Here is a 27,370-nt window from a genome sequence, read left to right as displayed (position 1 = left end):
TCCGACAGTGCAGCACTCCCTCAGTACTGCACAGGAGTGTCAGCCTCGGATTTTGTCATCAAGTCTCTGGAGTGGGACTTGAACCCACGACTTTCTGACTCAGAGGCGATATATAACACACACACACACACACACATACATATATATATAGATATAGGCGTATATTAACACATGAATGTTATGAAAAGACAAACTAACAGAACCAGTTGGTGCAGTAAAACTGGAACTTCAATGATTGGGACTTATGTCACAGATAGTTGAAACCCTCGCTCCCACATGCTCAGAACTGCTTGCCCAACTTTTAAAAGCTTTAACCCGTGGAGATTGAAAGCTTCCAACATGTTTCCATGCATCCTTAGCATGACAAGAAAAACTATGTGTTGTGGCCCTGAATTTTGTCATGTTAACGGGGGTCGATTTTCACTTGTAATATCTGGAATTAACGGGCAGTATCGGCCTCAAAATGGGGTCAGAAGCCTTGACCTCCCCCGTTAACCCCGACAATAGAATTACAGTGAATTTACAACACAGAAACAGGCCATTCATCCCAACAGATCTATGCTGGGGTTTATACTCCACACGAGCCTCCTCCCACCCCTCTTCATCTAACCCTATCGGCATATCCTTCCATTCTTTTCTCTTTCATGTACTTATCTAGCTTCCCCTTAAATACATTTATACTATTTGCCTCAACTACTCCTTGTGGTAGCGAGTTCCACATTCTAACCACTCTCTGAGTCTTTTTTCTAGAGAAAAGAGCCCCAGCCTGTTCAATCTTTCCTGATAGATATATCCTCTCATTTCTGGTATTCACCTAATCTTTTGTGCACCTTCTCCAGTGCCTTTTTATCATATGGAGATCAGAACTGTTCACAGTCCCCCAAGTGTGGTCTAACCAAGGTTCTATACAAGTTTAACATAACTTCTCTGCTTTGAAATTCTATCCCTCATTTTTGAAATCCCAATTTTGAAAGGGTCCTACCACCGGGTGTCCAAAGCACCTGGCTGTTTCAGGCTTTTAAGATGCAAAATCAGAGTCCTAGGTCCCCGATTGCCATCCGAGGTTGGAAATGGCCATTGCATGCACAGTGCACACTCCAAATCATTTCCACACATGATAGAGGAGGGAGAGGCCCAGCCAAGATAAGTTTAAATTAATTTTAGTGGGGCCTGGAGGAGCAGGAACTCGAATGGGGCTGAATGGCCTACTCCTGTTCCTGTTAGGCAGACAGCCAGTGACACGGATTCCTCACTATTGGCATGGTGAGCAACGTAACCTCCCATAACCGTGTGAGTGTATTACCACCATCTGCCCAGTGACAGGTGGCCCACATTGGACTTCAGCGCAAGGTAGTTCCACCAGCTGGAAGTGCGAAGCTTTAGCAGCAGCTCCTAGCGCAGTTTCAAAATGACGCGGGCTGCTCTCAGGGCTTCAAAGCCAGAGCTGGCCTTCACGGTAGCGTGACAATGAGGGCAAGTGGTGCCTCTAGGTCGCTGTCCCAAATCCCGGGCAGGGAGCCCACTGAAATATAAAAGCGCCAACCGACTCCGCAGTACTGGGGCAGCATCTCCATGAGTGTTTGAGAAAATGAGCGATTGATGTTGTAGAAAGGGCTACTGGCAGTGATCAACTGATGGAAATCTAAAGATTTCTTTAAACCTTCTGTTGGCTCTCAAAAGATTGGAGCTTTGATCTCTGAGGACGGAGCTAAAGGGTAATGTGCTCGTAAATTACCGGCCACAATTAAGCACTGCTAGCGCAGGCACTTCGAAAAGGCCTCAAATGTCTGTTCAACCCATTAAAATACAGTCTAAAGAGGGAGCGCAGTCACAGCCTGACTCCCCGCCCTGTTGAGCAAGCACTAATGTGGATGAACCAGCACAGATGTTCAACATGGAAAGTGCTGGATGCTTTACCATCGCACGCAATTCTAAATCCCCACGCTGCTCGCACCTCATTCCACCACCAAAACAGTCATCTCCAGATTTGGGCTGTTCAAGGCAGAATTCAACTTTTGTTTCCAATGTTCTCGCTATTTAAGGCATGACACACCCTTGGGGGAGATTGGTTTCGTGTCTTTACAGTTGGCCACCATTCTGTTCGATAGGTTTGTTGATGTTGTCATTAAGTTGGAGTTTAGTGAGGCAGATAGTAACCCTGAGGTGGTACCTTTACAGCACAGGTGCTCTCACTCAGCAGGATTCTCATTAACCCCCTGGCTTTCAAACAACTGTTTAGAAAAGATGGTTGTTGTATAGAACTGCGTTGTCCTTCTGTGGCCTTGTTAATATTATTCGCCATTATGGTGAGATTCCTAAAATAGAATAGCCCGATACACAGGCTCAGAGCTCTTCAAGCTCCAGGTCTTTTAGTTGACGCAGTATTGTCATTTAATAAACTTCAAAAGGATCAGGAAAGGCCATGTTCTCAGGCCTGATAAGAATCCCTGGTGCAAAAAAGGATCACAATGAACGTTTTTTCTGCAATATGCACATTCCCTGTTCTAAATTAAGGCCACTGCCAAATGCCGAGCTTGCTTCAGTTGCTGTGACTGACACTATCAGTCCTTGGGATCGTGCACCGAAACCTTGTAAAAGGAGGTAGAATTCTGGGTCAGTGTATGTGCTGAGGATTGATGGCCTAATTGTCAAAGTCACATCCTTTCATCTTTGGAAATCTCCGTTTAAATCCAATCTCATGCTGTTGCGTGTAAGCTTTCATTAAAAGGCTTGTTACTGGGTCATAAGTGACATGAGTTAGTGGCAGAGTCTGAAATCAGGTGACTCGCTGGTCTTAAGGTGGACTATCTGGAAGTGATAAACACGGAACAGGATCCCGGGCTGTTTAAGGTGGTGATGGAAGATAACAGTGGAATGTTGAGTTCTTCAGAATTGAAGGAATCGGTGGCTAATTAACCTGTAGCAAGGATCGTAAAAAAGAACAAATTGCTTTTATTCTATAGGGAAACAAAGCTGCCAATTTGTGCCCAGCAAGGTCCCACGGACTGTAAATGAGATGTTGGATGAGGGATAAATGTCTGTCAGGACTCTGGTCTTCTTTGAATAATTCCGTGGGTTCTTTTACATCCACCTGAACCATCAAGCAGGAGCACAGTTTAACATCCCTCATCCCATCCAAAGGCCAACAACTCCGACAGTGCAGCACTCCCTCAGTACTGCCTCTCTGACAGTGCAGCGATCCCTCAGTACTGCCCCTCCGACAGTGTGGCACTCCCTCACTACTACCCCTCCAACAGTGCCAGCACTCCCTCAGTACAGCCTCACCGGCAGTGCAGCACTCCCTCAGTACTGCCCTTCTGACAATGCAGCAGTCCCTCAGTACTGTCCCTCCGTTAGTGGAGCTCTCCCTCAGTACTGCCCCTCCAACAGTGCAGCACCCCCTCATTACTGCCCCTCCGACAATGCAATGCTCCCTCAGTACTGCCCCTCCGACAGTGCAGCACTCCCTCAGTACTGCTCCTCTGACAGTGCAGTGCTCCCTCATTACTGCCTCTCCCGCAGTGCAGTGCTCACTCATTACTGCCCCTCCGACAGTGCAGTGCTCCCTCAGTCCTGCCTCTCCAACAGTGCAGCGCTCCCTCATTACTGTCTCTCCGACAGTGCAGTGTTCCCTCAGTACTGCCTCTCCAACAGTGCAGTGCTCCCTCAGTAGTGCACTAAGGTGTCAGCCTAGATTCTGTGCTCAAGCCTCTGCAGTAAGGCTTGAACCCACAACCTTCTGACTCAGAGGCAAGACTGGCATTTATTTAAATGAGCAGGCAAGCATATATGCACACATTGCCTGTATACACACATACAGGCAATGATCATCTCCAACAAGAGAGAGTCTAACCACCTCCCCTTGACATTCAATGGCATTACCATCGCCGAATCCCCCACCATCAACATCCTGGGGGTCACCATTGACCAGAAACTTAACTGGACCAGCCATATAAATACTGTGGCTACAAGTGCAGGTCAGAGGCTGGGTATTCTGCAGCGAGTGACTCACCTCCTGACTCCCCAAAGCCTTTCCACCATCTACAAGGCACAAGTCAGGAGTGTGATGGAATACTCTCCACTTGCCTGGATGAGTGCAGCTCCAACAACACTCAAGAAGCTCGACACCATCCAGAACAAAGCAGCCCACTTGATTGGCACCCCATTCACCACCCTAAACATTCACTCCCTTCACCACCGGCGCACAGTGGCTGCAGTGTGTACCATCCACAGGATGCACTGCAGCAACTCGCCAAGGGGCTTCTTCGACAGCACCTCCCAAACCCGCGACCTCTACCACCTAGACGGACAAGAGTAGCAGGTACATGGGAACAACACCACCTGCACATTCCCCTCCAAGTCACAAACCATCCCGACTTGGAAATATATCGCCGTTCCTTCATCGTCGCTGGGTCAAAATCCTGGAACTCCCTTCCTAACAGCACTGTGGGAGAACCTTCACCACACGGACTGCAGTGGTTCAAGAAGGCGGCTCACCATCACCTTCTCGAGGGCAATTAGGGATGGGCAATAAATGTCGGCCTCGCCAGTGACGCCCACATCCCGAGAACGAATAAAAAGAAATATACACATATAGACATTATAGTTGATTAGCGTAGTGATTTTGACCTATCCACTAACTTTATCCAGAACTTATAGTAGGAAATATAAGACACAACAATTTGCATTTGTATAGCATCTTTAACATAGCAAAAGCTTCCAAGGCTAGATGTAAGTGGGAGTAGGAGGGAAATAAAGGGAGAGGTCCAAAGGCACTTTTGAAGAGGTGGTTTTAAGGAGCCTTTCGAAGGTTGGAAGAGATGTAGTGAGATGAAGAGGTTTAGGAAGGCAATCCGGAGTATGGGGCAAGATGGCTGAGGGTTCTGGCACCAATCGTAGAGTAGGGAGGGGGAGTGTGCAGCAGTCCAGAGTTGGGACAGTGAGGATGTTGTCTGTTATTTTGCAGTGCTACTGCTGCCAGTAGCCCCGAGATTCATTGAGTAAATTAAAGCAGACAACACAAAACTTTAGTTTTGGTGAAGTTGTAAGCTATGCTGCATTTAGTATTAGAATGTCGCACCATCCTTGGTGTCAAATAAGATCACTGCTATCAGAGTCAGTGGTCGCTGGAGGGTTGACATCTCAGACAGGCTTGAGATGCTCCTCACTCGCTGGTCTTTACATCCCATCTCAGCCACTGGAGAAGGTACAGCGGACACAACTTCAGAATAATTGCACAAGTGCAAACTTATGCACATGGTCCGTGTCTCTGGTCACCTATCCACATGGAATCAGTCTCGACCTGGTCCATTGGGAGTCAAGGTCATTATCGTTTGTCGATATACGTTGACCATATCTGCTATGGCATCTGCTAACCGCCACACACACACACACACACACACACACACACAACAAACTGTGGCAGCTTATGCGAAGGTTTGCAGTGAAAGTGTCCTCTAAGAACTCTTCTTCTGGAGGCAGTAATGAAGAGGATGGTGAGGAGCTTACCATAGATTATTTGGATTTGACGAAGGATATGATGCTGCTTCATCTGTTTGTTTCTCATTTTATTTTTGTGTGTGGCTTTATGGCAGTTACTTGCCCACCATTTGCTGACTTTATGGGTTTTGCCACACTCACAACATCTGGATGAAACACACTGGCCATGATTTTTCATTCTTCCTCATGAATTTTCTCTCCTCCTCTCCTGAAGTTCTTCGTTGGGGTTTGGTTTCATGGATGCACGGCTCACCTGACTCAAAAGGCCATTGTTCCCCCTGTCAGCAGTGATGGTGAGTGTTGACATGGGGTATCATATCTGAGTCTCATCCTCGCCTCGCTTAATGCCCACACACAGCAGGGTTGCTGGATACCTCCCAGGTTTAACTTAGCCCTTGCGCTCCTCGCCAACTGCCTGAGCTACATCCTAGCCCAAATCCTCCAAAACCCTGCCCTCCCCTCATCCCATCCTGCACCATATCCCGTTTTCCCATCACGCTTGTTCTCGCTGATCTCCACCATCCCCCCATCCCCCAACCCGCCGATTGTCCTCATCCTCGAGCCCTATTACCCAGCTCACACTCCCCACTCTTAACTAATTTGCATCTTCTCCCCCCTCCATGCATGCTGACAGAGGGTCTCTGGAACTCCCTCCCTAAACCACTCCCCCTCGTTACATCTTCTCCACTTCTTCACAACTTTCCTCAAAACTGTGACTCAGTGGTAGCACTCTCGCATCTGAATTAAACCCAACTCCAAAGACTTGAACACAAAATCTAGGCTGACAACCCAGTACAGTGCTGAAGGAATATTGCACTGTCAGAGGTGCCGTCTTTTCGAGGAGATGTTAAACCGAGGCCCTGTCTGCCCTCTCAGGTGGACGTAAAAGATTCCATAGCACTATTTTGTGTCCTGGCCAATATTTATCCCTCAACCTACATCACTAAAACAGATTACCTGTTCATTATCTCATTGCTTTCTGTGGGACCTTACTGTTCGCAAATTGTCTGCTGCGTTTCCTATAGTGCAACAGTGACTACACTTCAGAAAGTTACTTCATTGGTTGTGCAGTGCTTGAGGCTGTGCAAGGTGCTATATAAATGCAAGTTCTTTCTTTCTGAGCTGCTGTTAAGTTCACTGGTGAAATTGGCTGCTGTGTTGTGCTAATATAACATATTCCAATGCTCTCCTGGCCGGCCTCCCACCTTCCACCGTAAACTTGAATTCATCCAAAACCCTGCTGCCTGTATCCTAACGTGGACCAAGTCCCATTCACCCATCACCCCTGTGCTTGCTAACCCTAACCCTAACCCTAACCCTACCCAAATTGTCTCCCGATCCGGCAATGCCTCGATTTTAAAATTTTCATCCTTGTGTTCAAATCCCTCAATGGCCTCACCCCTCTCTATCTTTGTAACCTCTTCCATCCCTACAACACTCCCCGGATCTCTGCATTCCTCCAATTCTGGCCTCTTGCGCATACTCAATTTTAATCGCTCCCCCATTGGTGGCCATGTCTTCAGCTGCCTCGGCCCTAAGCTCTGGAATTCCCTCCATAATCCTCTCAGACTTTCGACCACTCTCTACTCCTTTAAGATGCTCCTTAAAACCTACCTCTTCCTGTCCTAGCATCTCTTTATGTGGCTTGGTGTCAAATTTTGTTTGATAATGCTCCTGTGAAGAGCCTTAGGATATTTCACCACATTAAAGGCATTATGTAAATGCAAGTTGTTGTTGTTGTCTGATACTTGATGCACAGCACCAAGAACAACTAGCTTTTCATTAATCGATGCTAAAGGTTTTATTCTGACACTGTTGAGTAGCATTAATCCCAAACATCATTGCATTAAGACACAGCTGTAATAAAATCTTAGCCACACGTATGATAATCAGAATCCTTTCAGTGATAAACATTAACTGATGTGAAAACAGACATGACAGATGAACAATGGTTACATTCCACCTAACGGCCTCTTTACATGACAGTCTCATCACTGGCAGCAGCCCGGCATGTAAAGTAAATGATGCAGCAAGAAAAAGTAGAGGGCAATCCAAGAGCAGAACCTCTGCTTTGATGAAAATTGTAAACAATGCAGTGTTTAATGTCTGAGTGAAAATAAAGCTTCCGTTTGGTGCTGAGAAGGTCCATTTCTATCTGCTTCACGGGGCAGAAAGCTCAGACGACCACCCCCACAATGAAAGCTGTCAGCGAGTGATTCAGCATTCCAACTCCTGCCTTTTTTTATTCCCTCCTTTCTTCGTGCCATAGTCACTGGACTGGAACACTTCATTGTTCCACACTAGGCTTTTGTGAGTTTGAAAATCAGTTGAAAATCCTGGAGTTTGACAGGTTGTTTTAACCCAGTTGTGGTTGGCTTAGTTTCACGTGAACCCTTAATCACCTCAGGTAGTCTCAGAGGAGTCTGTCCATTTGCTAAACATTTCCTAACGGTGGACATACAGCTGGGAAAAGAACCCGTTTGGGTCTTCTGTTTCCATGACTGGAGACCATAGAGTTTACCGGATAAAAAATCAGGATCACACATTTCCCTCCTGGTAAGTTTGTTATTTCAGAAAACAAGGAAGTAGGTTGTCAAAGGGAGGATGGATTCTTAATGGGGCTGCAACTTGTTAGGTGAAATATAGCTGCTTAAAAATGCTGTCAACTTCTCAAATGTGCTTCTGACCGGGCCATCTCCTCCCCAATATCTACATGACAGCAGCTAATTCCAGGTGGAATAAACTCCAGTGTTGTGTTAGAGTCCAAAAAACAAATTGCCAATAAATTCTGTAGAGTTGCTGTCAGGATTTCAGAAATCAGCACATCCAGAAATGCGGTGAAATTGAATTTTACGGTGTCAGCACGACTCAGTGGGAGCACTCCCGCCTCTGAGTCAGAAGGTTGTGGGTTTAAGTCCAACTCCAGAGATTTGAGCACATAACCTAGGCTGACACTTTAGTGCAGTACTGAGGGAGAGCTGCACTGGCGGAGGTGCCGTCTTTCGAATGAGATGTTAAACCGAGGCCCCGTCTGCCCTCTCAGGTGGACGTAAAAGATCCCATGACACTATTCAAAGAAGAGCAGGGGAATTCTCCCCATGTCCTCTACCAACATCACTGGTGATTCATCACATTGCTGTTTGTGGGATCTTACTGTGCGCAAATTGGCTGCCACATTTCCCTACATTATAACATGGATTACACTTCAAAAGTATTTAATTGGCTGTAAAAAGAAAGACTTGCATTTATATAGTGCTTTTCACAACTTCAGGACTTCCCATAGTGCTTTACCACCACTGAAAGTACTTTTTGAAGTGTAGTCACTATTGTAATGTTGGAAACGGAGTAGGACTAAAACCCACAGCGTTCTGAACCAGAGGTGAGAGTGCCATCACTGAGTCAAAGCAGACAATTGGGAGTGGAATCTTGGCTGATTTTCTCCTCCTTGATCGAGGGGTGCTAAGGCCAATTGCAGCCGGCCCACTGCTACCCTGGCCCAGATTACGTAACTACATAGAATTACATAGAATGTACAGCACAGAAACAGGCCATTTGGCCCAACAGGTCCATGCCGGAGTTTATGCTCAGTTCATCTGCATAGCCTTCTATTCCTTTCTGCCTCATGTGTTTATCTAGCTTCCAATAAAATGCATCTATGCTATTCACCTCAGCTATTCCTTGTGATAGCGAGTTCCACATTCTAACCACTCTCTGGATAAAGAAGTTTCTCCTGAATTCTTTATTGGATTTATTAGTGACTATCTTATATTTGCGGCCCCTAGTTCTGGTCTTCCCCGCAAGTGGAATCATCTTCTACACGCCTACCCTGTCAAACCTTTTCATAATCTTAAAGACCTCTATCAGGTCATCCCTCAGTCTTCTCTTTTCTAGAGAAAAGAGCCCCAGCCTGTTCAATCTTTCCTGATAGGTATAACCTCTAGGTTCTGGTATCATCCTTGTAAATCCTCTTTGCACCTCCTCTAGTGCCTTTATATCCTTTTATAATATGGAGACCAGAACTGTGCACAGTACTCTGAGTGTGGCCTAACCGAGGTTCTGTATAAGTTTAACATAACTTCCCTGCTTCTCAATTTGTTTATGTAAATTGTGAACAACAGTGGTCCCAGCACCGATCCCTGTGGAACACCATTTCCCACCTTTTGCCAGTCTGGGTAACTGCCTTTAACCCCCTCTCTCTGTTTTCTGTTTTGTAGCCAACTTACTTTCCATTCTGCTACTTGTCCCCTGACTCCACATGCTTTGACATTAGTCATGAGTCTACTATGAGGTACCTTACTGAAAGCCTTTTGAAAATCCAAATATATTACATCAACTACATTACCCTTTTCGTTACTTCTACAAAGAATTCAATAAGGTTGGTCGCATGACCTTTCCTTTTGAAGTCCGTGCTGACTATTCTTTATTATATTTTTGGTTTCTAGATGATTTTTTATTACACCTTTGCGTAAGGATTCCATTATCTTTCTGAGCATAGATCAGGGATTGAACTGTGATTTTCCTTGATCTGTGATGGCTCAGTTCCACTTTGGTTGAATGCATTGACCCAGCAAGCCATTGGAGGGAACCTGACGTTGCAATCTCTTGACCAAGAAAATGTCTGCTTGTGTTTGTGTGGTGTTGGGAATCAGGGAAGCTGGTTGTTAAGCTAATCAATAGATTGACAAATAACTTCATGGCAAGCTCATTAGAGACCAGATGAAGTACACCAATGAAAACCAAGCACTGGTGTTCTTTCATATAACCAATATGTATTTCTTTTATAACAAAAACAGAAAATGCTGGAAATACTCAGCAGATCAGGCAGCATCTGTGGAGAAAGAAACAGAGTTAATGTTTCAGGTCGATGACCTTTCGGCAGAACTGAGCTTCCAGCATTTTCTGTTTTTATTTCAGATTTCCAGCATCCGCAGTATTTTGCCTCTGATGTATTTTTTTTTAATTGGTTGGTCCTTATTACTTGGCTAATCTAAGTGTGTTAATAAATGATTAACATTAGCCGCAGTCTGTGATGAGTTAGCATCAGCAACAAACAACAACTTGCATTTATATAGCGCCCTTAAGGTAAAAAAAAATCCCAAGGCGCTATATAAATGCAAGGTGCCAATGGGCACTGAGCCAAAGAAGGAAATATTAGGAACGGTGACTTAAAGCTTTGTCAAAGTGGTAGGTTTTCCGGAACATCTTAAAGGAGGAGAGAGAGACAAAGAGGTTTAGGGAGGGAATTCCAGAGCATAGGGCCTAGGCAGCTTAAGGCACGGCCGCCAATGGTGGGGTGAAGGGAGGGATGGGGGGTGCATATGTGTCCAACATTTGGCCTTGGTGTTCCTGGGCTAGAAAAGGGAAAACTAAGCCAAGTATCTCGCTCCTTGAGAGAAGTTATGTTGATGTGTTAACATTGTCTTTCTTTTACTTGTAGGCCAAGTACGCAGGGCTCATCTTCCGTCATGAAGGCTGGCCGTTGTGTGTCCATGAGAAGGTGGTGGTGCAGTTAGCATCTCTCCACAGGGTCCCTCTCAAGCTTGGAGATTTTTACATCCAGATTGTGCCACAGGGGAATCAGTCCGCAAAATTGGTGCTAAAATGTCTTTCCAGGAACGGACAGACCATAGAAGAGGTTCTTGTCCCCGAGTGTGTCTACGCGAATGTCTTCACCATGGAATTTCTAGAAAACGTGAACCGTGAGAGGAACTGTTCCCTGCACAGCTGTCTTCTAACAAGTGGCACGGCTGTTCTGAGAGTACATTGGAAGAACGTAATTAACCCTGCGTTTGTCAACAGGCCGAAAACCATACCGACCCATTTCTACTCCAGTTCAGTTCACCATGACCAGTTGATAGACACCAGCGTCATCACAGAAAAGATGCCTCAAATGACAGAAAGCAACAACTCGCCAGACCATTGCACATCTGGCGATAAAACAGTTTCACCTGAGAAATCAGCAGGCTTGGAAGATAAAATGAACTGTGGGACTCATTTACCAGGGAGCGTTCAGTCTTTGGAACGTGATATCAAACAGGAGCCTTCCAAGGGATCTAGTGGAGGAGATTGCTCATTGTTGCCCAAGAAATCTAATAGCACTGAAGTATCGCCTTTACCAACTTTAGTTCAACCGAGTCATTTTTCTGCCGAGACCCCGACGGTTAAAGGTGAAGTTCTGGCGGTTCCTATCCCGGAGGGCAGGATTAGTACAAAGGTTTTAACCTTTGCCACAGACTTAAGTAGTCCATGCCAACGGAGGAAGCAGCAACGGGATTCCATGTATCTTGAAACAAGGCGCCTTTTCCGAAAATCGTACATGGAGGCTTTGCAGAACCCAATGCAACTGGGCTTCAGTTCTGAGGAGTGTATAACCGAGGAAACCATGGAGCATAAAACTGAAGTGACCACTAATGGAAACTTAAGGACATGCAATAACAGAACTGGTGACAAGCAGAACCGTAAGCATGACCTGCGCAGTGACAGGCCCCAAACTAAAGGGGGCAATGAAGATGCCAGAAGCAGCCAGCACTGCCCTGACCCAATTGGGCCTGTGACATTGCAAGAATGTTCTTCCGTCACTGACAACAGAACCTGTCGCAGGAGGTCCAAGTCCTTGGATATGGCCTACAAGAACTTACAGGGTAAAGGGCTAAGGACAAGATTCTCTTCTGGCGATTCCGCAAGAAATCCAAAAAAAGTATTAAATGGACATGCAGTGGAACCGGAGAAGTCGGATTCTGATGTGTGTTTGGTCAACGCTGCAAGCAGCCCCACTACTCCAGGTAAAGACTGAAATTCAGATCAGCCATCTGATGTTTGCAAATTTAAATCGCTATCAAGTCTTAAAATGTCAGTAAGGGTGTATGACACTCGGAGACATGGAATTTCACTGGAGTCTGAAGTGCCGCGGAATAAGAGCCGCTCCAAGGAAATTCGGGGATTGTTTACACATTAGGTTTTGGCTCAGTAATGTCCAGATGTGGGGGGACAGAAGGTGCTTCTTTCTTCATAGCCTAAAAATAATGGTATAAATCTTTCTTTTAAACTCCCCCCGTTGTTTAGTGGATCATTGCCACACCCACTGTGCTGTTGATTATATTGGCTCATGTTGAATTACCTGATTCCAGTCAGAGTCACATAGGGGGAAGGGGTGGGGGGAGTTGGATGCAAAATTGGCCTCTTCATCCCTGAGATAAGGAGAGAGATAAAACAGTGGCCCAGGTTTCCCGCTCCTGATCACGGTGCGGTGATCTTTGCTAGAAAATGAACATGTACGGGCAATGTTTGAGGACAGTATCCCAGCTGTGGTATCCCTTCCATGGTCAAATAGCAAAAACTAGTAACAGAACATGAGGCAACATATTTCTTCCATTGATTAACATCAAACAATTGGTGCTCTGGGTAGTGTTTCTGTAATGAAGACCCCTTTTAATGTTCACAGGTCATTAGCCTGACCAGTTGGTTGGGGGGGGGGGGCCGTCAGGCAGGGTTGATTAGCTAGATGTGATGGGGAGTCGCCACTCCACTCCCATCGGACACGGGTACCCCATAGGATGTCAACCCAGTATTCAGAGACTAGAACTCTCGTTTCTGCTCGCCAGGGCTGTCTGGAGTGGGGCTCAAACCTGTGACCTTCTGACTCAGAGGTTAGAATATTGCCACTGAGCCAAGGCCGTAGTCTGGATTAGGGAGGAGAAACATCAGCTGAGGTTTTTGCTTCTGATCCCAGTCCAGCGATCTCTGATGGAAAGTGCGCATGCGTATGTGTTGGGTGAGGAAATGGTTAAGGACCCCCATGGTCAACTAGCCTGCCGTCTAGGCTCACACATAAATAATGGCCACTTAGGCCAGATACCTGAGAGTAACTGACACTCGTACAACTGTACCCAACGAGGAGTCAACAGTTCCAAGAGAGGAAGGGGAGAAAGTTGTCAGATGGAAAAAAAAAACAGAACAATGCGCTATCTCACAGGCAGCCTAACCGTGCTGACATATACATCCTCTGCTGCCTCTCCTGAATAAGCTTAGCATTGGAGGTTCCACCTGTCAGAATCACTTCAATCTGTTGTCACTCTGAGGAGAAAACAAGCCTTAAATTGCTGCAAAGATCTGTGGATGTCAGTTAAATAGCTGATGTGTGTAAAAGGGTCCAGACCTTTTATCTGCAAAACTCGAGAGAAATGTCTCATTATAAGGAAACAATGGTTGGCCCACATTAACCTTTGACCCTGTCCAATCGACTCTGCTCAACGCTTTTGATGTAATTATGAAGGTCAGGGTAGCACGGGGGAATGTTTTCTTCTGCAAAGTGCTGTTGCCTTTTTCATACTGACATCTACCTTCTTGATAATGTTAGGGAATCTTTTCTTTTATTTGGTCTTCGCAAGCGACACTGGCAAGGCCACATTTATTGCCCATCCCCAGCTGCCCCGAGGGCACTGAGAGTCAGTACTGCAGTGTGAGACTCGTCACATATAGGCCAAACCCGGCAAGGGTGAGAGATTCCATTCCCTGAAGGACATTAGTGAACCAGTTGGGTCTTTTTGACAATCCAGCAACTTTCTTGGCCACTTTTTGTCTCTAGTGCCAGCCCACCGATAACCAGAATTATTGAATTCAATTTCACAATTTGGGATCTGACCTCATGACAGCTGGGTTGCCCGTCCAGCACCATAACCACAGTAGGATTAACTATAGCCCATTGTGAGATAATTTTTCTAACAATCTGTTACTATCTGGCATCATAAATGCCACAAGCAAACATGTATCGAAGACTCTGAGCTCTCCCTGTGTTTACAATAGAGATAAATGCATGTTTCCAGCTTCCTCCATTGTCTTAGTTGCTAAGCGCACTGCCCACTGTGTAACTGAGCTGAAGAGACCAAGAAGATCCCAAATTCATCTGATCTGCCTTAACTTAGCTGATCTCAGCTGGGACAGCAGTACTAGGAACATAGGAACAGACGGGGGTCATCCAGCCCCTCGAATCTGTTTTGCTATTCAATCAGATCAAGGCTGACCGAGCTCAATGTGGGGAAGAATGAGCAGCGCTATGATTAGTTTCATCATTCCCAGGATAAGGAGGGAGAAATCAGCTCAGGTTCCACTGTTGCTTGCTATCGAGGGATTGCTGGGGGGGAAAGTGGATATCATGCTGCGATGCCCCTGCAAGTCAAAGAGCTCGCCGGACCTCGCTGTCTAGACTTATGTGCAGAATGGGTGAGCTGGGTGGGGGTGGGGGGGACGCGGGCAGGGTTTGCACCGCGTTCCCGATGCGTTCCCGCCCCACACCACTTCAACTTCGGGCAGAGTCGGAAGGGCAGCCTTCCTCAGCCAGGCAGGGGCCTACTTAAAGATGCAGAAGTCATGGCCCGACGGTGTCAGAAAGCATTACTCCAGTGCAATACTGAGGTGTCGTCATTCGGAGAGATTCAACCGAGGCCCCGTCTGCCCTCTCAGGTGGACGTGAAAGATCCCACAGCACTTTTTGAAGAAGAGCAGGGGAGTTCTCCCTGGTGTCCTGGACAATATTTATCCCTCAACCAACACCACCAGAAAAACAAATTATCTGGTCATTATCTCATTGCTGCGGGGCAGCTACGTTTGCCTTTGCAGCTACAGTGACAACACTTCAAAAGTAATTCTTTGGCTGCGAAGCGCTTTGGAATGTCCTGAGGGCGTGAAAGGTGTTTTATTAATGCAAGTTCCTTCTTTCTTCCTTACATCATCTGAGCCTGATCCTGTCTTCGACCAATGTCACCACACAAGCACTTTCCAACAGAAGCCAATGTGTAATAATCAGGATATACTTCCCTTCCCGAGCCTACTGGAGCTGAAACCAAATGATAGCATTGAACCGCTGCTCTGCTTGAGATCAGCGAATTGAGCACAGACCAGTAATTAAACCCAGGACCTTCTGGGTAAATGTGGTTTAACCATAATTTCCAAACATACTTGGTGGTCGGTAGCAATCATGGAATCCTAACTGGTGAGTTAGCGGTAAATGTAAACCAGAAGATGTGTAGGAGATTGCCAAGTGAATAGTCATTTACAACAAGAAGTGCTGCCTCCCCATGAAGGGGGTCAGTTTGAGTGTTGGAGAACATTGTATGTGATTTAATAGACCGGCGTTTACATTGGTGAACATTAGAATTAGTTCTGGCGTGATATCTACCTGTGAAGTGGATCCACTTTAAACCAATGTTGACTTGGCATATAGTCAGGAAACTGGGATTGCCCAATGGAGGTCAGGTCTCAGCTTGTACTGAATCCAGTCTCACTTCCAAGGGTCAATGTAAACATGAGTGCCTCAGTTTAATGAGTCCCCACCAGACAATGCTATCCTTTCCTGCACTATTCTGTGCATCTTGAAAGTATTGTATAACCCAACACATAGAATGACATTATTGTCTACAAGTACGTTAGCAACAACAACAACTTTCATTTATATAGCGCCTTTAACATAGTAAAACATCCCAAGACGCTTCACAGGAGCGTTATCAAACAAAATTTGACACCGAGCCACGTAAGGAAATATTAGGACAGGTGACCAAAAGCTTGGTCAAAGAGGTAGATTTTAAGGAGCGTCTTAAAGGAGGAGAGAGATGTAGAGAGGCGGAGAGGTTTAGGGAGGGGATTCCAGAGCTTAGGGCCTAGGCAGCTGAAGGCACGGCCGCCAATGGTGGACCGATGAAAATCGGGGACGTGCAAGAGGCCAGAGTTGGAGGAGCGCAGAGATCCCGGAGGGCTGGAGGAGGTTACAGAGATAGGCGTGGAAGGATTTGAAAACAAGGATGAGAATTTTTAAATATAGGCGTTGCCGGACTTGGAGTCAATGGTGCGAGTTAGGATACGGGCAGCAAAGTTTTGGATGAGCTCAAAATCAGAATAGATGCTTCTAGAATGATTGAAGAAATGGCATTGTAAGCATTACTGACCCTAGTTACATCAGGGCATCGAGTCTCTGAAGGAATCCACCACAGGGTTAAATATCAAAGGCCAAACAATTATTTTTACTACACGTGATAATTATTAGGAACAGCATTTATATTTCACTTGAATCTTACAAAACAGTTTTTTTTTAAATCTCTCATCGCCTTCGAAAATATTTTTCAGATATGTTATGTTGCCAAGGGTCACGAGCGTGGGCAGGACGAGCAGAGATCCCAAGTAGAAAAGATGAGAACCTTCACATCTCTGGCACTATGCCCAGTGGCTTATCAGCGTTACATGTTGTATAATTTCAGTTTCACACAAAATACCAGGAAGAATCGTTCTGCAAATTACTCGTGCTTTATTTTGGTACAGTCATTCATTGCTGGAGCTCCTCAAGAATATAGTGACATTAATTAATGGGAACCGATTTGCTTTTTTAGCAGGTTCCTCCCAGAGCTGTGCGATTGAGATGCAGAGGAGGGGCAGCTGCCAAGCAGTTCTAAGCCAGGCGTTGGAAGCCGCAGAGATTCCTCCTTCAACACCTTGCCCTCAAACTGCACTGCAGGCCCAGCGCGCTACCCAAGCCTGCAGCAACCCCCCCGCTACGGCCGCAGAGGTCAACCTGGACTTGCTGCAGTCGGGAGTCGCCCAGTTACCAGGTTGGTATGCTCACCAGCAGAAAATGGCTTCAGAGTGTTACAGAAAGGAAAAGATTCAAAGGGGAAAAAACAAGAGCAAAGCGAAAATCAAATGCTCTGGTGGTTTGCTCTAAATTATCTGTTAATTTAAGTTCCCGTCCAACACATCAGTGGGACACCTTAAAAGGTTTAATGCTGAGCATTCAGGATAAATTACAAAAAAAAACTGCTTAACTCAGAAATATGTTGCAAGCTCCCCGATGGCTGAGGTCCAAATGCAGCATTAGTGTGGCACTGAGTTGTACCGATCAGGAAGGTCTGCGGTTTGATCTGTGGATTGAGTCAGGAAGGGGAAAAATTGGCCTTGGTTCCCACTTCAGATGATTATTTAGGCACCTAGAATCATACAGCACAGAAGGAGGCTATTCGGCCCATCGAGCCTGTGCCGGCTCTTTGAACGAGCTATCCAATTAGTCCCATTCCCCTGCACTTTCCCCATAGCCCTGAATTTTTTTTTTCCTTTTCATGTATTTATCCAATTCCCTTTTGAAAGTTACTATTGAATCTGCTTCCACCGCCCTTTCAGGCAGTGCATTCCAGATCATAACAACTCGCTGCGTAAAAAAATGTTCTCCTCATCTCCCCCTAACGGGTGTTTGGATCCTAGATGATGAATAAGGATTGTGTTTGCCTGTGATGCACATTTGAATAGTCTACTGTCTTTGCTCAATTAGAGAGACCGGCTACTTGTGGTTTGGAGTCAGAGTTGGTAGTCGCAGTGCATCACAGGTTCTTAACCCAGTGCATCACGAGAGGAGGTGCTGATCTTGATCTGCTGTTCATTAACGATCCATAAAATGTACAGGAAATGGAAGCCGTAGCAGCCCATAGGCACAGTGACCGCACAATGATGAAGTTTAACATGATCTGCATGGTCAGAAATACCTAAGGCCAGAAGCCCAGGTACATAACTTTAAAGGGGCTAAATTTGATGAAAGGAGGGAACAAATAAAGTAAATAAATGGGAGAGGTTGTTCAACAACATATCAGTAGAAGACAAGTAGGTCACCTTTAAAGATATAATGCTGAGCATTTACATAGCACCTTAGTAAGTCTTACACCCTTGTAAGACCTATAGCCAACCAACCTAATATTGTGATCCATTCCGCACAATGTTTCTGGATTCCACATGCTGTCAGGGGCTGTGGGAGAAAAGGTAGAACAAACAAACATTTATATAGCGCCTTTCACAACTTCAGGACATCCCAAAGCACTTTACAGCCAATTAAATACTTTTGAAGAGTAGCCAATGTTGTAATGTAGGAAACGCGGCAGCCAATTTGCACAGCAAGCTCCCACAAACAGCAATGAGATAAATGACCAGATAATCCGTTTGTGATATTGGTTGATGGATAAATATTGGCCCAGGACACCAGGAAGAACTCCCCTGCTCTTCTTCAAAATAGTGCTGTGGGATTTTTTATGTCATCCTGAGAGGGCAGACGGGGCCTCAGTTTAACATCTCATCCGAGTGACAGAAACTTTGACAGTGCAGCACTCCCTCAGTACTGCACTGAAGTGTCAGCCTAGATTACGTGCTCATGTCTCTGGAGTGGGACTTGAACCCACAACCTTCTACCTCAGAGGTGACAGTGCTACCAATGAGCCATGGCGACCACCTTGACAAGGATGGGCAAAGAAAGGCCTCCCTGCAAAATTTTGCAACCCCAGATTTTTCTGAAGTAGGCTGAGCAATAGATCTACAGGTAGTCACCGATATACAATCCCGGTGTTAAGAATTTTAGTATTTCCCGAATTGGTCCAAAACGCAGCCGTCTGATTCCTCCAACAAATCCCTGGTTCAGAACATGTCCTTGTTGACTTACATTGGTTGCTCGTCCACCAAGACAATAAACCTAAAATCCTGCTATGGCCTCACCCCATCCAACCTCCTCCTGTACCCTTCAGTCCTCTAACTCTGGTCCTTTGAGTATCTCTCCCCTCCCTTTGCCCCACCATTGATGGCAGAGACTTCATCAGCGTTGACCCTACTCTCTAGAAATTCCTCCCATCTGTCTCTTGTCTTCTCAATCCACCATTGAAAACTTTTCAAGTCCCATCATTTCAACCAGGCATTGGTCACCCATCCTACCCTCTCCCTGCATGGCTGATCGTCCATTATATTATCCATTCCTTTTTTTTTCTCCACTCCCTGTAGCGCACCCTGGGACATTTTCTATGCTTTAAATGCAAGTCTACATGTGCCCATTTACAACCGAAATGGAATAATTTTTTGCTAAAGATGGAAGGGGGAAGAAAGAATTCACAGTCTCCGTTATTTGTAATTTACCCTATAGGGAGCAGAGACAAAGCTGGTCGAGCTGTGATCCAGATCTGCACACACAACGTAATCTGGGTGAACCAAAGCTGCCCCAGCACAGAGCTGACCCATCTACTGCTGTACTACTGCACCATTCCCAGGTATGGAAACCATTGGTGCCCACTTTCATTGACTTGATGCCACCCGAGTGCTTTTGGCGAGATTCTGCCCTGTCAGTGGTTAATTCTACTTCATCTATTAAATGCTTATGGCCATCCTGTCCACTCTGTTCAAATTATCGACATTTCCTTAAGAATTGTGGTGATATTTTTGCACTCAGCTGATGGATGTTAATTTTTGCCTTTCAGGTATTCCATAGCAGCTTCAAGTATTCCCAGTCAAGTCTGGCACCATTAGACCCAGAGTGAAGCTCCCTTTAATGTGCTCCTGAAATATGTCCCTCCTTTACTCTTGTGGCATTTCCATTCCCCATATTAGGTTCCAGAGGTGGATTAAGACACGGGCTTACGAGCCCGGATATTAATGGGGATCCAGGGAAGGGGCGGGGAGGCCGAACAACCCGGCAAGACCGGGAATGCGGAGATCCCGCCGATCTTAACGACAGGACCTCATTAACATATTATAGTTCCGCCTTCCGACCGGCATCCGGCCAAACGGACAGCCTGGCCGGTGAGCGGGAGGGAACACCACAGCCGGGGACACGTGGGGACAGTCGCCAGCACTGGGAAGGAAGCATCAGCTCCAGGTGCCGATCGGGAGGGGAGAGGGGAAAGAGGCCAGCAACCGGGAGAGAGGTCGCAGATCGGGAGGGCTGGGGGGAGGTCAGCGATTGGGAGAGGGGGGGAGGTCGAGATTGGGAAGGGGTGAGAGAGGTTGGCAATCGGGGTGGGGTGGTGAGGTCGGAGATCGGGTGAGCTGGGTGGAGAGAGATCGGCGATCGGGATAGGGTAATGAGGTCGGAGATCAGGTGAGCTGGGGGGAGATAGGTTGGTGATCGGGGTGGGGTGGTGAGGTCGGAGATCGGAAGAGCTGGGGGGAGAGAGGTTGGTGATCGGGGTAGGGTAGTGAGGTCGGAGATCTGGAGAGCTGGGGGGAGAGAGGTTGGTGATCGGGGTGGGGTAGTGAGGTCGGAGATCGGAAGAGCTGGGGGGAGAGAGGTTGGTGATCGGGGTGGGGTGGTGAGGTCGGAGATCGGAAGAGCTGGGGGGAGAGAGGTTGGTGATCGGGGTGGGGTGGTGAGGTCGGAGATCGGAAGAGCTGGGGGGAGATAGGTTGGTGATCGGGGTAGGGTAGTGAGGTCGGAGATCGGAAGAGCTGGGGGGAGATAGGTTGGTGATCGGGGTGGGGTGGTGAGGTCGGAGATCGGGAGAGCTGGGGGGAGATAGGTTGGTGATCGGGGTAGGGTAGTGAGGTCGGAGATCGGAAGAGCTGGGTGGAGAGAGGTTGGTGATCGGGGTAGGGTAGTGAGGTCGGAGATCGGAAGAGCTGGGTGGAGAGAGGTTGGTGATCGGGGTAGGGTAGTGAGGTCGGAGATCGGAAGAGCTGGGTGGAGAGAGGTTGGTGATCGGGGTAGGGTAGTGAGGTCGGAGATCGGAAGAGCTGGGTGGAGAGAGGTTGGTGATCGGGGTAGGGTAGTGAGGTCGGAGATCGGGAGAGCTGGGGGGAGAGAGGTTGGTGATCGGGGTGGGGTAGTGAGGTCGGAGATCGGAAGAGCTGGGTGGAGAGAGGTTGGTGATCAGGGTAGGGTAGTGAGGTCGGAGATCGGAAGAGCTGGGTGGAGAGAGGTTGGTGATCAGGGTAGGGTAGTGAGGTCGGAGATCTGGAGAGCTGGGGGGAGAGAGGTTGGCGATTGGGGTGGGGAGAGAGGTTGGAGATCAGAATTGGGGGGGAGAGAGGTTGGCGATTGGGAGTTTGGGGGGAGAGAGGTCAATGATCGGGAGTTGTGGGGGAGAGAGGTCGGAGATCGGGAGTTGGGGGGAGAGAGGTCAATGATCGGGAGTTGGGGGGGAGAGAGTTCGGCGATCAGGGAGGGGAGAAAGAGAGGTCGGAGATCGGGAGTTGGGAGGAGAGAGGTCGGAGATCGGGAGTTGGGAGGAGAGAGGTCGGCGATTGGGAGTGCGGGGTGAGAGGTCGGCGATCGGGGAGGGGAGAAAGAGAGGTCGGAGATCGGGAGTTGGGAGGAGAGAGGTCGGCGATCGGGGAGGGGAGAAAGAGAGGTCGGCAATCGGGGAGGGGAGAAAGAGAGGTCGGCAATCGGGGAGGGGAGAAAGAGAGGTCGGCAATCGGGGAGGGGAGAAAGAGAGGTCGGCAATCGGGAGTGAGGGGTGGGGAGAGGCCGACGATTGGGGGTGGGGGGAGAGAGTGAGATGTTGGCAGTCGGGGAGGGAGAGAGAAAGGTCGGCAATCTGGGGGGGAGAGAGGGAGAGGTCACAGATCGGAGGGAGAGAGAGGTCAGAGATCAGGGGGTAGAGAGCGAGGACGGTGATTGGGAGGGAGATGTTGGAGATCGGGAGAGCTGGGGGAAAGGGGTCGGTGATCGGGCGGTAGAGAGATTGGTGATCGGGAGTTGGGGAGAGAGAGGTCGGCAATCAGGAGTGGGGGCAGAGAAGTCGACGATCGGGAGTTGGGGGGGAGAGAGGTTGGAAATCGGGGGGGGGGGTGGTAGAGAGAGAGGTCAGCGATCGGGAGGGCAGGGAGGAGGTCGGCGATCAGGAGGGCGGGGGGAGGTCGGAGATCGGGAGGGCGGGGGGGGGAGGTCGGCAATCGGGAGGGCGGGGGGAGGTCAGCGATCGGGAGGGCAGGGAGGAGGTCGGCGATCGGGAGGGCGGGGGGAGGTCGGAGATCGGGAGGGCGGGGGGAGGTCAGCGATCGGGAGGGCGGGGGGAGGTCAGCGATCGGGAGGGCGGGGGGAGGTCAGCGATCGGGAGGGCGGGGGGAGGTCAGCGATCGGGAGGGCGGGGGGAGTTGGGCGATCGGGAGGGCGGGGGGAGGTCGGAGATCGGGAGGGCGGGGGGAGGTCAGCGATCGGGAGGGCGGGGGGGAGGTCGGAGATCGGGAGGGCGGGGGCAGGTCGGAGATCGGAAGGGCGGGGGGAGGTCAGCGATCGGGAGGGCGGGGGGAGGTCGGAGATCGGGAGGGCGGGGGCAGGTCGGAGATCGGGAGGGCGGGGGGAGGTCGGAGATCGGGAGGGCGGGGGGAGGTCGGAGATCGGGAGGGCGGGGGGAGGTCAGCGATCGGGAGGGCGGGGGGAGGTCGGAGATCGGGAGGGCGGGGGCAGGTCGGAGATCGGGAGGGCGGGGGGAGGTCAGCGATCGGGAGGGCGGGGGGAGGTCGGAGATCGGGAGGGCGGGGGCAGGTCGGAGATCGGAAGGGCGGGGGGAGGTCAGCGATCGGGAGGGCGGGGGGAGGTCGGAGATCGGGAGGGCGGGGGGAGGTCGGAGATCGGGAGGGCGGTGGGAGGTCGGAGATCGGGAGGGCGGTGGGAGGTCGGAGATCGGGAGGGCGGGGGGAGGTCAGCGATCGGGAGGGCGGGGGGGAGGTCGGAGATCGGGAGGGCGGGGGGAGTTCGGCGATCGGGAGGGTGGCGGGGAGGTCGGAGATCGGGAGGGCGGGGGGAGGTTGGAGATCGGGAGGGCGGGGGGGAGTTCGCCGATCGGGAGGGCGGGGGGGAGGTCGGAGATCGGGAGGGCGGGGGGAGGTCGGCGATCGGGAGGGCGGGGGGGAGGTCGGAGATCGGGAGGGCGGGGGGAGGTTGGAGATCGGGAGGGCGGGGGGGAGTTCGCCGATCGGGAGGGCGGGGGGGGGAGGTCGGAGATCGGGAGGGCGGGGGGAGGTCGGCGATCGGGAGGGCGGGGGGAGGTCGGCGATCGGTAGGGCGGGGGGGAGGTCGGAGATCGGGAGGGCGGGGGGAGGTCGGCGATCGGGTGGGCGGGGGGAGGTCGGCGATCGGGAGGGCGGGGGGGAGGCCGGAGATGGGGATGGTGGGGGTAGGCCGGAGATGGGGAAGGCGGGGGGGAGGCCGGAGATGGGGAAGGCGGGGGGGAGGCCGGAGATGGGGAAGGCGGGGGGGAGGCCGGAGATGGGGAGGGCGGGGGGAGGCCGGAGATGGGGAAGGCGGGGGGGAGGCCGGAGATGGGGAAGGCGGGGGGGAGGCCGGAGATGGGGATGGTGGGGGGGAGGCCGAGGGTTTCCTCGAGGGGTATGGGGGGAGCCCTCATGCTCTTCCTGGCCCACAAGCAGTGCTAAAAGAGCCACTGACCTTGGTGAGCCGGCAGTACCTGCCTCGGATCAGCTGTCGGGAATCCCACAGCTCGAGCCTTCCCTTCGCTTACTGTGAAATTTAAGTCATGGCGCCAGTGATGTCATCAGGCCACGATTTTGATATGTTAATTAGACCCCCGTCTGCTTTTTGCGGGAGCCTCGTCCTCGGCCTGATTTCTGCTCTTTAAAATTTTACGGCAGGAGAAGGAGGTTGGGTTGGGGTTGGGTTGGGGTCGGTTTGGGGTCGGGTTGTCCAATCCTGATATTTTACCACCCCACCCCCCCAGCGGACCCTCTCCCACCCGTTGGGGGGGGGGGGAATTAAAATTGAGGCCACGGAGTCTGTGCCCAGGGGTCCCAGCTGGTAAAACTAACCTACTGCACCAACCAGTCTTGAGACTCCTTATTTTACCCGTTTCTTTCTTCCTCCTCTCCTGAAGGCATTGAGTGATATTAGGGTATGGTCTGACGCTACCATACTCAAATGCTTTTCGTCATTTGTAAGCCTAGAGTGTAGATGGGCTATTCAACAGAGGGGGTCATCATCTGTTCCTGCCATTACCTAATGTCCACACACAAGCACTTACCAATAGGGGTCATTGGATAATGATCTGGAGTGTGATTCCAGGCAGATTGTGCCCACCGATATTCCAAGAGCCCTGCGACCAATTGTATTACCCTACAGCCACCTTGGGTGAGATCAGCTAATTCAGCACAGATTGGGAATTGATCCTGGACCTTCTGGTCTGCAGTCACATGTTACGTTTACTAACTAAGCCATTGACACAAGTCAGAATTCGCACCCTCCTCCCCCCACGCCCCCCCCAGAATCTTATTCTGGTTTACATGTTGGTACACTACATTTGTAGGGATAAATAGGACGATTCCGTGATTGGAAGCTCCTAGCAGGAATCACTATTCACAAAGAGTATATCACCGTGGAATCATTGATCATTGCAGTCTGTTACCATAGTTGGTTATGCAGATATGGTAAGGTTATCGGCTTCAGGACAAGGCTGTTTTGTCAGTAGTTGGCACAGGGGGTTAGCTGGGTAAGGGTTCACAGGGACCAGCCTACCTTGGCCAGGGATCTCATCTGGAACGGGTGATGATGTACTTCCATTCTTCCTCTTGTTTCCATTGCCCTCTCTTTGTATGGAGGTGTACTGTGGAGTATTTGGGGCAGGGGAGAAAGATTCCTTCGATTGTTTCCCTTCATCACCTCATCATTGACCTGCATGGATGAACCAAAATTGGGGAGGAACCTCTGTGCACCAGAGGTTACTTGTTTTATTCACAGAAACATAAAGTGACAAAGTTCGATGCTTGCACCAGAATAAGTCCCTAACAACAACAGCCACAATAATAATGGTTTGTTTAGACAAGCAGAACATTAGAAATACATCTGTGCTGGCTCAATCAACCAATGACATTAATTGACTTGTTCCAATGTGTCCCTGTAGAAAACATCTGTGACTTGGATTCATTTCACAGCTTCAGAAAACGGAGGTAGCAAATGAAACAAAAATTAGACGTGTGAAAATCGAGGGAAAAAAACAAGTAATAGTTTATTGGACAGCAAATCTTTGACTTGACAATCCTTGGCTCTTGAGAAGCATCAAAGTAAACGTTTTGATAGTTATTTGAGTTTTTGCTGCTGTGGAGTGCGAACAAAGGCATTCAACAAACTCAAGTTTAGTTTCTACAATAGAAGACAATAATCAATAAACTAGTCAGCCTGAAGGCTTACTACCTGTCCTTCAGAACACAGTACCCTCCGCTACCTAGAAGGACAAGGGCAGCAGGTGCATGGGAATGCCACCACCTCCAAGTTCCCCTCCAACTCACACACCATCCCGACTTGGACATATATCGCCGTTCCTTCATCATTGTTGGGTCAAAATCCTGGAACTCCCTTCCTAACAGCACTTTGGGAGAACCTTCACCACATGGACTGCAACATTTCAAGAAGGCGGCTCACCACCACCTTCTCAAGGGGCAACTAGGGATGGGCAATAAATGCCGGTCTGACCAGCAAAGCCCATATCCTGAAAAATGAATTTTAAAGAACTACCTCTGGTTGACATGTACATTGTAAATCTGAGAAGAAAAACGTAATGCAGATTTACTTTGACAAGCGGGTATTCTTTGCACTTAGAATTTCACCCATTTAGACATTTTGTTGCCAGGGAACCAGCCTCAGCAATTTGGAGATCGAGGAGCTAACACAAAACAACAAAGTACAACCCGAGAACAACAAGCAAGAAGAAAGAATAAATGTGCTTCCATTAACCACACAGAAATGGATATCTTCGATTCAGTTCCCTCAGCAAAGGCTCTCAAACAAAAAAGTATTTGTGTTTTTTTTTAACAGCCCTTGCAAACATTTTCTGGCATAGAAGTAGGATTTTCCTGCAAAACTTGGCACACTCAGTTCAGGATGTGTGTAGTCAGTCAGATATTTTAGTGCAGACTACAAGGAAAAGTATATGCAGCACAAAGATTTCTTTCCAATTCCCTTTTCCTTTATCATCTGCATTACTTGGTGTGCATGTAATCCAAGCTGACACTTCAGTGCACTTCTGAGGGGGTGCTGCACTGTCGGAGGTGCTGTCTTTCAGGTGAGATGTTAAACCGAGGCCCCATGTGTCCTCTCAGGTGGATGTAAAAGATCCCATGGCAATTTTCGAAGAAGAGCAGGGGAGTTCTCCCAGTGTCCTGGCCAATATTTATCCCTCAACCAACATCATTAAAAAAACAGATTAACTGGTCATTTATCTCATTTCTGTTTGTGGGATCTTGCTGTGTGCAAATTGGCTGCTGTGTGCCCTACGTTACAACAATGTCTACACTTCAACAAGTACTTAATTGGCTGCAAAGTACTTTGGGACGTCCTGAGGTTGACACGTGAAGTATGGCTCCTTGGGAAAGGAACTGGGAGGAAGCTGGCACAGGCTCTCAGTAAATGGGCCTGTACGAGAGCAGGGGAGGGAAAAAATGTCATATTATCGGGCCTTTAAAGAAAACATAATAATGAACTGAATTGACCCATAGTATTTCCCCTAAGACTATAATTCCTTGAAACTTGAATCCAACAGAATGCATCCAAAATTCCCATTGAAAGCAATGAACCTCATGATGAATCATGGTTGGCTCTTAAGGGGCAGAAAACCGGATAGGTGGACGGACAGCTAAACTTGGCAGGGAGACTTGCCCTCCGACACATCGCATCATTCCCACTGTCTTCTATTTTAACCTGCTATTCTGAGCAGGCGGCAAGGATGCCCGCCTGAAGCCAGCGGGGTCCTTCTACAAATATGCAGATAGGGGTCTGATGATGTCATTGGGCCCCGATTGCAATTTTAACTGTTGGCCTGAGCGGGAAGGCCGTGGTGACTTTCCCGCCAGGTAAAGACAGAGGGTAGAGGAGTTGGGGCTTGTGGGGCCAGGAGGAGCAAGAATGGGGGACCCACGATTGGGGGACCCTCCCGACACCCCTGCCGAGGTCTGGGGGGAGATTGGAGTTCACCCCACCCGCCCGATTCCCGTTCCCTGTTAAAATCAGAGCCTTAATGTCCTCGGGGCAACGAGGGAAGGCCAACAAATGTCTGCCTTATCGACATTGTCCTCATCCCAAGAACAAATACAAAAATAAATCCTGTAATCCCATGCAAGAAAAATAGAATTTGACATCTTC

The 27,370-nt window shown here is 48.9% G+C and overlaps 1 protein-coding gene across 6 annotated transcripts in view; it reads left to right on the top strand.

Moving 5' to 3' along the window:
- Nucleotides 1-27,370, top strand: part of zgc:158766 (uncharacterized protein LOC100009641 homolog) — a 172,447-nt gene that overhangs the window by 80,494 nt on the left and 64,583 nt on the right. For 4 of the 6 annotated variants that reach the window (XM_068000484.1, XM_068000518.1, XM_068000474.1 and 1 more), the window contains exons 3-5: nucleotides 10,937-12,281; nucleotides 16,875-17,093; nucleotides 19,430-19,553. In XM_068000484.1, coding sequence (XP_067856585.1) covers nucleotides 10,937-12,281; nucleotides 16,875-17,093; nucleotides 19,430-19,553 — 1,688 coding nt within the window. The remainder of the gene's footprint in view (nucleotides 1-10,936; nucleotides 12,282-16,874; nucleotides 17,094-19,429; nucleotides 19,554-27,370) is intronic. The other 2 variants (XM_068000509.1, XM_068000491.1) reach the window with 1 other exon arrangement.

This window comes from Heptranchias perlo, chromosome 2 (genome assembly GCF_035084215.1).
Source record: "Heptranchias perlo isolate sHepPer1 chromosome 2, sHepPer1.hap1, whole genome shotgun sequence".
Taxonomy (NCBI): Eukaryota; Metazoa; Chordata; class Chondrichthyes; order Hexanchiformes; family Hexanchidae; genus Heptranchias; species Heptranchias perlo.
This window is presented reverse-complemented; position numbering and strand designations above follow the sequence as displayed.